We start from the raw sequence: 15,116 nt of genomic DNA, 5'->3' as shown, positions 1-15,116 counted from the left end.
GTTTCGGTCACCACCATGTAAAAATATGATAATGATTTCGTTTTTGTTTTAATTTCGACCGAAATGCCTAAAATTTCGGTGTAAATTTCGGCGATCTCAGTGGAAATTTTGGCTATTTTGGTGAATATTTCATAAATTTCGGTGGGAATTATAACATTTCGGTGAATCTATTTAAAATTTCGGTGGAAATTTTGTAAAAAGGCTAAAAACAAAATTTCAACCGAAATTTCAGTGACATTTCGGCGAAATTTCCAAAATTTTGCCGAAATCATATAAAGAAACAACTCATCGACTTCATGTAAATTTCGTTTCGATCGCAGCCGAAACCGAAATATTTCGGCCAAAACGAAACCGTTTCGGCCGAAATATTTCGGTGAAATTTCGCTGAAATCTTGTAAAAAAACGACTTCATGTAAATTGTGTTTCGGTCGCCGAAACCGAAATATTTTGGCCTAGACGTTTCATTTCGGCCGAAATTTAAAACCATGGCTGACGCAAGCGCAAAAGCTCATCATAATCGTACCCGGAGACAAGGAGAGAGACATCACGTTTCGGCCGAAATTTAAAACCATGGCCGACGCAAGTGCCAAAGCTCATCATAGTCGGCCCCGGAGACAAGGAGAGAGACATCATGGACCATTGTGCCGGCGAAGGAGGATGGACAGACATCAGGAAGGGTGGCAGATGTGATGGGAGCAGAGCGGAGTGGACGAAGCTCTGGATGTAAGACGTAGCATCTGACAATGAGTACAACAAGGGCGCCCACACCCAACCTTGCCACGACCACCTCCAGGATCACGGCCATCACCGCAGCCTCGACCATGGCCAAAGCTACCACTGCCTCGGCCAGAACAATCGCCGCCAACATATGCAGCAAGCAAAGAACTCTTGACATAGAGGTCATGAGAGGGACCACTCCGGATACACTGCTAGGCACAAGAGTAGACCTCCGTGAGGGAGGGAATGGAATCATAGCAGATAATCTGCTGTCAGAAGGAAAGAAAATCAAGGCCCAAGACGTTAAGAAAGCGAATAACACGGAGCTCCTGCTGACGTCTGGCAAGAACTGTCGGATCAACTATGAAAGGCATAAATACGTCCAACTGCTGACAAAGGGAAACATACTGACTGTAGAAGGCAGTTAGGGGCATATCTTCGCGCTGGGGGCCCATCCACTCTAAATAGGTATCGCAAATACGGGTGAGGTTATCAACCCCGGAATAGAGAACAACTACATGCTCCCAGATTTCCTTGGTTGCCTTGAGACACATCATCGTGCCAGCGATGTGAGGAGCCATGCTCTGCCAGAGGCAAGTGTGGATCAGGACATCATCCTGCCGCCATCGATCATATGAGGGATCCGTGGAAGAGGGAGGATCACGCTCAATGAAATCAACCTTACCCCGAGCTAGGAGGTAGGTCTCAACTGCCATACGCCAATTCAGATAATTGGACCCGTGGAAAGAAGCCTCCACAAAAGGGGAATAACTCGAAGACGTAGCCGAAGGTGGACGAGTCATGCTGACAGCAGGAGTCGTGCTGACAGGAGGATCCATGAAGACAGAGATAGAATGAAACTCTCGAAACTCTCAACCACAACGACAGCAGAGGAGCAATAGCGAAGGGAAAAATACCAGACAGGCCCAGACAGCATGTCCCGGCTCCGAAGAAGACACATAGCAAAAGTAGACGTAGGGCTACTGGCCAGAGAAAGAAGAGAAATATAAGGAATATGACGGAGAGGATTTAGGACATTTAGGAGAGGGTTTGAAATAGAGAAAGGAACAAGAAGGGAGTTGGGAGAGGAACAAGAGAGGGTAGAGAGATATTAGATTAGGGTTTCAAGATTTAGAGGGTTAGGAAAGGTCGGGTTAGGTTTTAGGATAGGGCTTTGTGGCGAGGAGATGGGAGGAGACGAGGGCTGTTGGGGATATGAGGAGGCGAGGAGAGGGCGGTTGGGGAAGGAAGGAGGCAGGGAGAGGGGAGGAGGTGAGGAGATGGGGATGGGGATGGGAGGCGAGGGTTGTAGGGAGGTGAGAGCTAAAAGTGTTGGTGGAAGGGAGGGAGGAGGGAGGAGAGGGCTGGTGGGTTGAGAGAAGGGTCGGTCGGGTGGAGCTTGGAAGGAGGGGCGAGGGGTGGAGGAGGGTCAGGTGGGGCTCAGGAGGAGTTGCGAGGGATGGAGGAGGGTGGGTGGGGCTTGGGAGGAGGGACGAGGGGCGAGAGGGTTGAGAGGTGGGGCTTGGGAGGAGGGGACGAGGGACAGCAACGAGTGGGAGAGGGAGAGGCGGCGAGGTGGAGGAGATAGGTGGCTAAGTTTAGGATTAGGGCGGGAGGACAGAGGAAGGAGGATGAAAAAAGTTGGTCCCTAGGGGATCAAAACCTTAGGGCTCTCATACCATGTTGAGAGAAGAGAAAGAAAGAAGAATGAAAGGAAAGTGTGAGTTGGAGAGAAGCTCCCCCTCACTAATGTGTGTGTGTGTGTGTGTATATATAGAGAGAGAGAGAGAGGGAGAGAGAGAAGAGAGAAGTACAATGACCAAAATGCCCTTAGGCAAATATACACCTTCTAACATTACTAACAACGTCAAAAAGGCACCTTCTATTCAATAACTTACAGTTGATAGTTGGCTACCAGAACACCATCGCAACAACAACGAAACTATTCAAATTACATTAGCTGTAACCCAAACTTTCAAAAGGAAACATTTCCATAAAAGGTTTAAGGAAATTGGTGACTGTTGGTTTCCCAAAATGCACTTGTATTAAGAAATGAAAAATACATATGAAATGGTAACATCTACACAAGAAACAATTCATAATCACATGTGACACCTCTTGAAAATCCAAGAAAAAACACGGGGAAATGGTTGGAAACAATAAAGCTTACAAGTTTTCGAGGAAGAAACGCAATGATATACTCAATGGGGCAAATTTAATGCATGCTCACGGTGATAGGAAAAAATGGAAAAAAGTGACAAGAATGAAAAAGAAACGATAACTGTGCACAACATAGAAGATCCTGCACGTTTCACTTTTTAGACCAGGTCCACAACAGTGACTTTCAAGTGACAGTATACAAAGCTGAAAATGCAACCAAGTTCACCGTTAAATGGATTTCTCCAAAAAAAAAAAATAATAATTAAAAAAAAAACTCATTTCTACAAGTATATTTTAACGTTACTTGACAGCGGATGATAAATAGAAGAAGGGGGAACATATATCGCATGAAAAAGAACACAAAATGATGAAATTGAGAATAAAATAATGGAAGTTACAAATTGAAAGAACAAACGTCAGTCTTGGGTTGTAGAAGGAAAGCAGCTATGGCTCCTCAATGGAGTAATACTAAACTTTAAAGCATTTTATATGCCCACCTCTGAAATTGAGAATAAAATAATGGAAGTTACATATTGAAAGAACAAATGTCAGTCTTGAGTTCTAACATGAAGGCAGCTATGGCTCCTGAGTAATACTAAACTCTAATGCATTTTATATGCCCATGAAAGGTGGGTTTTTCGATGTTTGGGTTGCATAATGTAGTAAATAGAATAACAAGCATGCTCTCCAAAATCAGCAAAATAATGCATGGGCTGGTTCTAGCTTTCTATGAACATGAGAGAATATCTAAGAACACTAGTAACAAACCCAACAACATTAACTTTGAAATTAAATAATCCCGTTCTTCCCAAAAAATGTGTATCCCTGCAATAGTTCATTATTGCACAGGAAATGTGCGTTCCAACATACCATGGTTGAATTTTGGCTGACACGAGCATCAATTGGACCAGAAGAAATTGCATCCAGTAGGCCATACATTTCAATATTTCCACCAAAGTTATGCAAGAGGCACCTGATGCAATATTATATATTAATGAATGATAATTGATAACATATCAATGTTATTATTCCCGCTAGGGATGGATTCAGCATCAAAACTATAAAGTAAAAAAATGACGAAGAAAGCAGGTAAAACTGAAAGAGTAACATCCTGAAAATGCAACTTGCTAATTTTCATGGAAGGAATGAAAATTTGGTTAAAAAGTGTAAAAGTAACAGTTACTCCAAAAGCTTAAGCAGTTGGAGAAGGCATTATTTATTCATTTATACTTTAACACTCCCCCTCAAGTGTGGCCCCTCTTTCTAGGGTTGGCCTACACATGGCACATGTGGCCCCTCTTTTGGGTTTGGCCATTGCATGTGGATTTTTGCTATCAAGGAGGTTTGAACTCAGGACCTTTGGCTCTGATACCATGCGAAACGACTAGTTACTCCAAAAACTTGAGCTGTTGGAGAAGGCATTATTTATTCCTTTATACTTTAACAAAAGGAATTAATGTCCAAAGGCCAATTTGCAATGGCAGATACTATGATTACCAAGAAAATGTGAATTACCAGACATAGGGAGTTCCATAGAATTGAGAAGATTGTTTCCATATGGGTTTGACATCAGCAAATAAATCAAGTACTATCATTTTTCCAAATGGAACAGAATGAAGAAGCGCCTGCAGAATCGAAACCATAAACAAGGAAGTGTAAAATGAAGTGATGGAAAAAGATCCAAAGATCCATTCTGAAAAATTGCAACAGGTTATTACAGGAATCATTGATGTCAAAACAATCTTAGATGCTTAGGTTCAATATTAATTATCAATCCAATCATTGTTTATAGACATACTCTATGGATACTGCATAGGAGCTTATTTAGTAATTTCATAGCATTTTTTTTACTTCCCCCACCGCCCCCGCAATTAAATTTAATGCTAGATCCACCAGCACACCCAATTTGTATGGAGAAAAAGAGGAGAAAAGAGGAAAGAGAGAGAGGAGAAAACATAAGATAAGATGAAGGAAAGAGAAATCGTGGAGACTGTTCCTACAATCCCACATCCCATACGCTTCTATATAAGCAAAAGAGAAGAATTACATAAAGTGCCACTATGGCCATCCTAAGATGGGCCCTGTTGGTTTCAAAATACAAACTGGCCGACTGGTGAGGTCCCGCGATGAACTCGGCTCCTAGGGGTGACATGCGGCCTGTGAGCACAGAGAAAAACATCAGAGGGCCAGAGTCCAAACTTCCAGTGGACCCTCCAATGCTTAAGTCAGGACGCACACCAAGAATAAGAACTAAGCAAAGCCAGGAAGAGCTGAGAATGAAGCGTGAAAATTGTGATTGTGTACCTTGGAGCTTGGTCCCTTTTTATAGACTTAGAGTCCTCGATAGTTTAGGAAACTTGCCATTGTTGGAGTCTTTGCAATTGGACGACTTCCCTAAGAAATTGATTTCTATGTTTATCTTAGCCGCCAGCAAGGATTGAAATTTCGGTTTTGGTTTTAGCATCAGCCGAAAACAAAATTTCGGTTCAGTGGAAATTTCAGAGAAAATCTTATAATTTCGACTAAAATTTTTAAATTTCAATTTAGGTTTTAAATATCGGTCGCGGTGGAAATCCGAAATTTCAGTCAAAATTCCAGCCGAAATTTAAAACCATGACCGCCAGTGAGATTACTTTAATGGCTCAGTTTAGGGCTTTTGGAAGAGATGTCAAATGACCACTGTGCTTAGTTGCCTGTTTTGCTTGTCCGGGAGGCCCTATGAGTCCTGGTGCCACGTGTTGGCCTCCTATTGGAGTTTGGACTTTTACCCTAACATGTTGCCCCATACTTCCTTGGGTCACTCCTAGGGATGCAACTTAGGTCGGGTCGGGTCGGGTTGGGTCGAGCTTTTGGTAAAAACTGAATTGGAATCAACCCGAACCCGACCCGATTTTAAGGTAAAGCTCAACCCAAATTCCCAAAAATCGACCCGTGTTGCACCCCTAGTTGCTCCGGCTGAGGAAGTGGCCTTTGTCAGCCTCATGGGGTCAGCTTGCTGGGTCGAGACCTCTCACCTTGGCTCATTGACCTTGGTCAATGCTTGCCTTCACAGTGAGTTCAATTCCTTGGAGATCGATCTCCGGGGTCCGTCTTCGGGGTTAATCTTCCGTCCCACCCTAGTTTAAGACTTCATCTTGGCACAGGATGTTGGCTCGGCCTAGCAAGTGGTATTCTATTGGATCGAATTTTGAGTTTTCTTCAATGACTCGCTTCGGCTTGACTGTTTGAGTAGGCCTTTTGCAGAGATCTCGGTGTTGACTTTCTCTCAGCTATGGGTTCTATTTGGTTGTTTGTTGCCTCGAGTGTGGACTGGAGACTGGAGCCTTTGGTGGTCTTTCCGAGCTGGATGTTCTAGGTCGGCTTTTGTCACTTCCGAACCGAAGTAACTGAGCTGCTAGCGTCCGAGCTTGATATGGCCTATCTGAGCTGTTCTCGATTTTATGAGGGAGCCTCGCTACTTGTGGGGGGAAACCGTGACGGAAAATCATGACGGGCCCTTTGAAATTCAAAGGGTCTTGTCAGCATAATGATGGCGAGTTGTTTCGACTTCCTAAGTGTTACTGGAATCATGCCATGTGTCACTTGGTAGCTCGGGAGGCAAAGAGTTGTGACGTCTGGTCTGTCAGATGGTGCAATGAGCGTCTATAAAATGAGGAGAGCTCATGGTTTTTCTCTCATTTCAGCAAGCATTCACTTTCAGAGCGCTCGGGAGCTTCGGATTGGTCTGCGAGAGTTTGAGCACGGTCGAATGGGGTCGTTTTTCCCTTTTGGTGTGTTCTGTCATCTTGGTGTTCTACTCTCTCTCCGCAATCCTTTCAGCTCACTCATAGTATGTCTTCCTCTCTTCTTGATTTCCTTTGCATAATGCCGGTTACGTCTAGGGCAGTCTCCTGGTTTTAGAGCAGGCCATATAAGTCGTCCTCGGAGAGATCTCTCGGGGTGGTCCTTGGCTCTACAATTGGTTTGTGTAGTAAGGATTTTAGACGATCTATCCGAGGTGGCCCTCGGATTTTGTGATCGAGCCGCTTCACCGGGGGTGGTCCCTAGGTTTGCCTTTAGTCTGGGCTGGTTGGTATTCAAGATTACCGACCAATCGAGGATGATCCCCTGATTTGGCCTCGGTTCCTGGCAGGTCGGTATTAATGCTATCAATCATTGCTCCTTGGATTCACCTCTGAGCTCTGCTGACCGACCCGGGATGGTCCCCTTGTAAGACAAGGGCTCTATTGGGGTCGGTATTAGAGTACCGAGACTGGGACCCGGACAGCTGTTACACAATTCTTTTATGGAAAAATATAACTTTATTGATGGACTGAAATTGAAGTTACATCAAGTTTTTTTTCTGACCCATTGATAGAATTTTCTCAGATTCTCTGTGTTCCATGCTCCGGGGATCGGTTCTCCATTGAGGGTCTCCAGTAGGTAGGTGCCAAGTCGTACAACCTGCGTGATTCGGTAGGGGCCTTCCCAGTTCGAAGCGAGCTTCTCGATGTTAATTGGATCAGACACCTAGGCACGTGAGAGTACGAGGTCACCGATGGATAGGATGCTTTCCTTCATTCTGTAATTGTAGTACTTTGCGACCTTTGCTGGTAGGCTGCAATCCGTAATCAAGCTCACTCTCTTACTTCAAGCAGGTTGAGGTCCTTTCTCATTCTTACACAGTTGTTCACTTCGCTGAAGTTTTGAATTCTGCAGGACGGGAGCCCGACATCGACTGAGATTACTGCCTCGGGGCCAAACGCTAGGTTGAAGGGTGATTCGCCGGTGGCAGCTCAGTGGGTCGTCCGGTAGGCCGAGAGTATGCTTGGTAGCTCTGTCTGCCTAGTCCCAGAGCTTGATCCAGTCTCTTTTTATTACCTTGTAAGAGAGTTCAGTTTGTCACCTCGGCTTGGCCATTGGCTTGAGGGTGCCCCACTGATGTCAACTTGTGGTCGATGTTCAGGTTGTCACAGAAATTTTTGAAGCGCACATTGTTGAACTGTTGGCCATTGTCGGTAACGAGGACTCGAGGGGGATTTCAAATCGCCAGATTACTAATTTCCAGGATAAACCTCTTGCATTCCACTTGGTGATCGGCGTGGTCCACCATACTCAAGGTTAAGTTTCTTCCAACTGAGAAGGAATGATGTAGTTCAAAGCATAGAAGTCAATGAGGAAGGTTCACATCTTAAACGTAAGAATGACTTTTTTTCATTTACAACACAAAAAAAGGGCGTAATGGAAAAGAGAAAAGAAAGATCATAAAAGGAAACCAAAAGAAGGGGCATTTTTTGTAAAGAAAATAATGATGGTCAATATACTTTGACCATATATTGGGAGTCCAATGGACAGTTATGAGAGTAGCATTTTCTAAATGTCATTGGAACCATGTGTTACTTTTCTCCTTGCCTTGTAGACTACTAGATTGTACCTAGGTTGAATGAATTTAGTATTTCAATTCTGCATGCATTATTGATTTTTCCTAGGTTGCATATCTTTAATTGGTCACATTTTCCTATGTTTTTTATGTTGTTCCAAGTCTTTAAGTCTTGCCTATATAAGGGGACTGGTTCAAATAAGGCACCATTGAGTTCGATGACATTTTTATACTAGATAGGCCTTGAAGCTTGTACTTTCAAAGAATTAACATATGTTAAGTGTTGTGCCATCTTAAACATTTTGATTCTCTTTATCCCATTCGAGCAATTTCTTCTTAGGTATTTTTTTACCCAAGTACTAGTTATTTGTACTGGGATAGCTTTGCACTTGCATTCGTGTGTTTGTGTTTGAACAATTATAAGGATTTTATATAGTGCCATCTGATTGGAATCATTAAACAATACTTCACATAACATATCATTACCAATAACAGGCCTGCTACCCCCCTTTATCATCGGTGCCATTTGCACAATTAACATGATCCTGCTGGAAATACCACTTTCGCAGTATAAGGTTTCAAAGAATACTGCTAATCTAAGTAGAAACACAAATTGGAAATAAACGGTTTAAAAAAATACTGCTAACCTTTTTTGAAACAAAATATGTTATCAATCTCCATGGGTTCAACAATAGTAGCTATAGTAAACATTACATCCTTTAGCATACTCAGAACCAAAAAGGTCAAAAGCACAATATATTCTTGTTTGGTAAGTATATTTAATGTCCAAGCATATTTGTACATGATTTTAAAAGATGGTGAAGGAGCTTTCCAATATGAAGAATGATAGATGCAAGGGCCCTCTTTATGCAAGGGCTAAAGAAGGGCCCTTGAATAGATCTATGTCATTCAGTGCAACCGAATTCAGTTTCTCAACCGACTTTAAAAATGACGTGGATCTATTCAAGGGCCCTTCTCAGGCTCTTGCATAAAGAGGGACCTTGCATCTATCATTCCTCTTCTAATATATAGTAGATTGAAGTAATAATTCCATTTCTTATAGATACATGTAAGCGTAAGAAACTTTTTTGGAGATGTAGCAGCATACTCTCATTTGGGGTGGCTTCCAGAACTTAGCATCTGATGAAAATAGCCATCCCTGCACATAGGCAAGTCATCAATGATCATACTTTAAATGTATTAGAGAACATTAATCCAGATTTCACACCATCATATCAAATAAATCAATCCTTGAACTCTGATATTTGTGATGTGGAATCCTGACTGTTAAAGTACAAAAGATTAAATAACGCCTTCTCCAACAGCTTAAGCTTTTGGAGTGATTGGTAGTTTGTCATGGTGTCAGTTCAAACCTCCATGATGTCAAAAATCCACATGCAATGGTCAACCAAAAAGTGCGGCCACATGTGCCACGTGTAGGCCAACCCAAAGAAAGAGGGGCCACATGTGAGGGGAAGTGTTGAAGTATAAAAGATTAAATCAAACCTTCTCCAACAGCTTAAGCTTTTCGAGTGATAGGTAGTTTGACACTGACTGTAGTAAGATTAAAAGTAAAGCCCTATTAAGATGAAATGGTTTGAACAAGATAAACATCGAGAAAGAAAATAATACAGCTGTGTTGTGCCACTAAACTGCCTCCTTCCCAACCCTGCCTCCAAGCCCTACCAGAAATTGGTGGCCTTTTTCCAAATAGAATATGAGAAAGGGCTGATAACGCACACCAATTGCTTGAGCTGTAATAAGTCCAAACTATAAGGGAAATATTGTTTGTATTAGTTAAATAATACAACATATGAGGTCGTGGGGACACACAGAAATGATTCCCCTTCCTTCTTTTCCCTTATCTTTATCCTTTTCCTTTTTTTTATTGAATCTGACATATTCAACTTGGTATCAGCGCCAGGTTCAAGATCAACAAGTTTTTTGTATCAACTGATCGAAGAGCAGTCTTCTTCAGCTAGTCGTACTGCCAATGTCAGCAGCCATATGGACAGATCCATAAACCCTACTCGATTTTTATATGGGTCGATAGAGGATGATTTAAGAGCTTTAATGGCAGTTTTTTTAAAAATAGACATCTCCAAGGTCGGGTGTGACCAAATATTCATTTTTCCTGAAAATTCAGATTTGTGAAATCTGATCACATGCTTGGTGAATGGTGTCGTGAAATTTGGAGAAGTATTGAGTGATGGACTATATTTGTCCTATGGTACACCATAGCTTTAAGAGTTTTGTATTGGTCCTTGGAGTTGCATCTTAAGGGTCTCAGGGAGACTTCTTGCTTCCTTAAGATGTCAGTAACCAACTAAAGTATGGATACATTTGTTGTTACAAGTAATCCTGGTGGTGGGTCTATCAAACAATCAAGGGTATCCATAGTGACAATCAAAGTCTACAGTTCACTATTGCTAAGCCTGATGGGACTAATTACTTTGAGTGGCTTCAATTTGCCAAGCATTATATTGCTGGAAGGGGTAAGATGGGATATTTTGAATGGAAAAGTAAAGCAACAAACTGTTCAGATGCGTCCTATGATCGATGGGAGGCAAAGAACTCTATTAATTATGTCTTTGCTATTGCATTCAAAGCAACCTTATATCAGTAAAGGATATTTGTTCTCAAACAATCGAAACAAATGTGGGATTCTATTGCCCAAACTTATTCACAGCAGAAAACTGTTGCCAGAGTGTACTAGGTAGAACACACTATCACTCAAGGGGGAGAATATTCTGGCCAACTACTTTTGTTGTCTTGAGGAGTATGTAAGTATGTATGGCTCGAGTTGGTAAGTTGTTAAAAAAATGACTGATCCTGTTACAAATGAGGGAGGAGAGGAAAATGATGATGGTTGTGGAGTTTCTGATGAAGATGAGGATGGGGAGTAGTGTGTCATTTGAGGCTGAGGACTAGGACATGAAAGATGAGAAATGAGAGAACAGATATTTATGAACAATTTCGGCTAGCCAAAACAATCAACCCAATCAACATGGTTCAGTCATACTGAGTAGGGCAAGCACATAGCCAATGCTTGCTTAGGTCCAAGTAAGCACAACGCAAAAATCATGGAAATTTTTTTTTTTTTCTTCTAAGATAATCAACAACCACGACAAAAATCTTATTCCAAATTAAATAAGTCTACTATAACAATAGGTTCTTTCAATACTCATACTCCAAATGAAAAGTAAAGTTTTAATCACTAAAGTTCAAACTAAAGAAACTCCCGACAAAATAAAAAATAGAAAATGACGCAAGACGTCATAGCGCAATAATCCATGAAGCGAACTCTCCGATCACAGGATCCCGTATCCCATGATTTCTTCGTTTGCAAACGCTCCGCCATCTAACGCCTCAACCCCTGTGGTGGAGAAAACAACGTTAGAGCAGGGTCCTCCAGAGACCGAGCAGAGTAAGAGAGACAATATAAAAAGTGCATACAATATAATCCAAATCCTTAGCAATATCTAAAAACAATAATAACGACTGAAAATGAATTACACTATCCATGGCAATATAATAAAAATGAGTGACAATGATTCAAGTTTATACTATGTATGCAACGATTATATAAATTGAGACAGCACATTCCCCAGGTACATCCGGCTTTTCCCCAGTTTACCTTGCTGTCAGTTCTTTTCTGACTTTCTCCTTTTTGCCGGTGTCCTTGCCGCACGACTACCCGTAGCCTGTCCAAGGGTAGTGGCGTTATGGACTCAGATTTCGGTCTCGCATTTAATGCCGAGCCGTTTCGGGGATAATATCCCTTTGGATGGTTTGCCAACGAAAGGCTGTACACGCTTCTCGCGTTGGCCTTTGGACCTTAGGTCCCAGGATGATACCACCACACCCTTAATTTCCCCTTCACTCTCCCCCATGAATGATATGCAATTAGGGATTTTAAAGTACATTACCTTTGTCTTCTTTCCTGCATTCTTTCGCATAAGCTTTAGAACAATTTATTTTTCATTTCATTTCATTCCAGGTAAGCAAGTATAATTAAGCTAAGCAGGTATCAATAAGACAAAATTTTATAAATAGAACTACATTGCATATGACAAGCTATATTGGAAACCATTACAAAGCAAGGTCTAGCTATCACCTGCCTTTTTAAACCTGGAGATGTGTGAGAGATTAAAATGGGCCCCTTTAAGTGGGAGAAGGAAGTAGTAGGCCTGAAAGCAAAGAATCATACGCTAAGTTTGTCATAAGCTTAAAATTTTGATTAAGGTGAATTAGACCTTACCATTACTTTAGAACCTTAAGTGTATATGCTAATAGGTGAATTTTATTGTTCAAGAAGATTTTCTCATAAAATTTATTTGATCTTTAGTACCAAGAACGTGGAATATATGAGAGCATCTCTTTGGAATCTGACGAAACAAAATAATGTGTGTGTACGAACACATTTATGTGGAAATCTGTACGGAAGTCATTTAATCTTATCTTACTGAGTATAACTACTTGGTAAAAAAATCATTGGGGTACTCACAAAATTAGATGATACACTCAAAATATGATTTATTTGGAAACTCTTTAGTCCACAGTACAATCGTCTTTCTTTGTTGAAATTTTGTTTTGGGTTTTACCTACTGTTTTGATTTTGTAGATTAGAAGCAAGGCATGTAGATCAATTATTTAAAAAATACTATATGCATCACTGATGAGATACTAACCGTACACAAAATTGTACTAAGAGGGTTAATAGCATAGAACTGATAGATTGAAAATTATAAAAGAAAATCATTTTGTAGGATCTATTAGGAACTGATAAAACCGTGCATTACAACCTTTGGGAAAAACTTTAATTGTTCAAATATCTAACTATTAAAGTTTTCTATTTAGGAACTAATCCAATCACTACTACGTACTCAAATGCTGCTATCCCTTATGAGTAGCTATAGGGAAAATATCCTATTTACAGTTTACTTCTCAAATAGACTTCTAACTGTTAAAGTTTCTTATAATAATTTTTGGAAATTTAGAATTCCTCATATGTGTTTCCTTAGTGGGAATAAATTATAACAATGCTGGAACAGCCTCTGACGCATGCCTTTAGAAAAGACGAATAACAAAAAGGGGTGTCTCAAGGGTAAAACTAGGTGTATAAGTATGTATAGATTACTTTATTTATTTTTATTTTTCCTTTTTGTATCTTGCTTCCTTTGTTTACAGCATCCCTATTTTTTTCTTTTAACATAGGTGTGGGTTTTGCAGGTGTTGGAACGTGAGATTGGGCATGGAAGAAATCTTGGAAATGGAATGGGTTTTAAAGAAATAAACAAAGAGGGCTCCATTGTATACAAGGTTGGGGATGCAATTCCATGGCTTCCAAAAAGGTTTGATGAAGAAGTTGTCATGGAATTGAGGGTAGTTATTGATCAAGTAATTTCAAGTAAACTCAAAATCAGCATACCTCTCGGCTGTGGTGAATGGCGAAGACGAAGTAGCAAGATGGGTTCCCGGCCAAGAACAAGGATGTTGTGCCCGAGCCTCTCTCTTTCTTCCTCTCTTACTGTATTCTTTCCCCCCCTTTTTTTTTGTTTCTGATCTTAACAATAAGGTAGTGTAGCTAATTTGGTGGGATTTTTAGGTTTCAAAGCAAGGATAGGTGGTCCCACAAAATATACGTTCCACATAGAAATCTTGAGTTTTGCCCACTCTTCTCTCAATTTTAGAGATCGTGATTTCCCTCCCCAAAATTTCCAACTGTTTTTCCTTTTCAACCTTACTAACCTTCTTAACTTAGCCATCATATGACCCTAATCACTTACCCTAATTATGCATATTGAATGGCTTTTGAATGTTAGATCAATTTAACAGCAAGACATACTAAAACATTGGATTTTAAAAAGGATCTTCAAGTGAGCCCACACTCCTTAAGGAAAGTGCACACGTTTTCCCACAAGAGGGAAAACGTGGGACTCCCCACTTGCTATTTATTCTCCACTTTTAAGTTGTTTTTCCATGTAAAATAATTTCCAAGGAAAATCCTATAATTACTAGCCATTTCATGTATTTATTGAATTAAATTAGGGCCCTTGATTCTCAAATCGTTTGATCCAAGATAATCAAGGAAGGACGAAACAATCACTCTCGAGAATCGATCCAAGGCAGATCGATAATCTCGACCCTAAATTTTGATTCAATGGTCTAGAATTTACAGTTTTTTTTTTTTAAATAACTTTATAGATGAACAAGGGTAGTCGTTACATTCTACCCCCCTTAAAAGAATTTCGTCCCCGAAATTCCTCTCTCAATTCTTAGATAAGGGTAGTTACATCAAGGGTTACACAACAAATCTTGATATGGTACTACCTAGCAATGATTTCAAACATAAACGGTATCACTAAATAACTAAAGGCGTACCTCCAAATAACTCTGGAAATTTTTTTTAAAAAATAACTTTATAGATGAACGAGGGTAGTCGTTACATTCTACCCCCCTTAAAAGAATTTCGTCCCTGAAATTCCTCTCTCAATTCTTTGATAAGGGTAACTACATCAAGGGTTACACAACAAATCTTGATATGGTACTACCTCGCAATGATTTCAAACATAAACGGTATCACTACATAACTAAAGGCGTACCTCCAAATAACTCTGGAAAATTTTCTGGATATCGGATTCTCGCTCCCAAGTAGCCTCCTCGACGCCATGGTGACGCCAAAGTACTCTGACAAAGGGGAATCGACTTGTTCCGCAAAACTCTTTCCTTGCGCTCCAGAATGCGCACAGGCCCTTCCGAAAAGGACCAATCACCCTGAAGCTCCACCTCGTCCTCCTCTAGCACATGAGAAGAGTCGGGATGATATAGACAGAGCATGGATACATGAAATACGTTATGCATCCGTTCAAGGTTTGGA

The 15,116-nt window shown here is 40.9% G+C and overlaps 1 protein-coding gene and 1 long non-coding RNA gene across 4 annotated transcripts in view; both read right to left on the bottom strand.

Moving 5' to 3' along the window:
* The window catches only part of CYL1 (alpha-N-acetylglucosaminidase family / NAGLU family), a 74,718-nt gene that overhangs the window by 21,516 nt on the left and 38,086 nt on the right, over window positions 1-15,116 (bottom strand). For 2 of the 3 annotated variants that reach the window (XM_077385588.1, XM_077385586.1), the window contains exons 11-13: window positions 9,345-9,395; window positions 4,393-4,502; window positions 3,748-3,850 (exon numbers count right to left, since the gene is read on the bottom strand). In XM_077385588.1, the coding sequence (XP_077241703.1) occupies window positions 3,748-3,850; window positions 4,393-4,502; window positions 9,345-9,395 (264 nt within the window). The remainder of the gene's footprint in view (window positions 1-3,747; window positions 3,851-4,392; window positions 4,503-9,344; window positions 9,396-15,116) is intronic. The other variant, XM_077385587.1, reaches the window with a different exon arrangement.
* LOC143882147 (uncharacterized) lies at window positions 9,413-13,770 on the bottom strand. Its single transcript, XR_013252121.1, has 3 exons — window positions 13,377-13,770; window positions 12,354-12,426; window positions 9,413-11,612 (listed from the first exon to the last, which is right to left on the bottom strand). It is a non-coding gene; the product is annotated as an uncharacterized LOC143882147 (long non-coding RNA).

This window comes from Tasmannia lanceolata, unplaced genomic scaffold, assembly GCF_043159265.1.
Source record: "Tasmannia lanceolata isolate RefF3 unplaced genomic scaffold, GAP_Taslan_0.1 ptg000007l, whole genome shotgun sequence".
NCBI classification, from domain to species: Eukaryota; Viridiplantae; Streptophyta; class Magnoliopsida; order Canellales; family Winteraceae; genus Tasmannia; species Tasmannia lanceolata.
The sequence above is the reverse complement of the archived record's forward strand: the minus strand, read 5'-3'. Positions and strand labels throughout refer to the sequence as shown.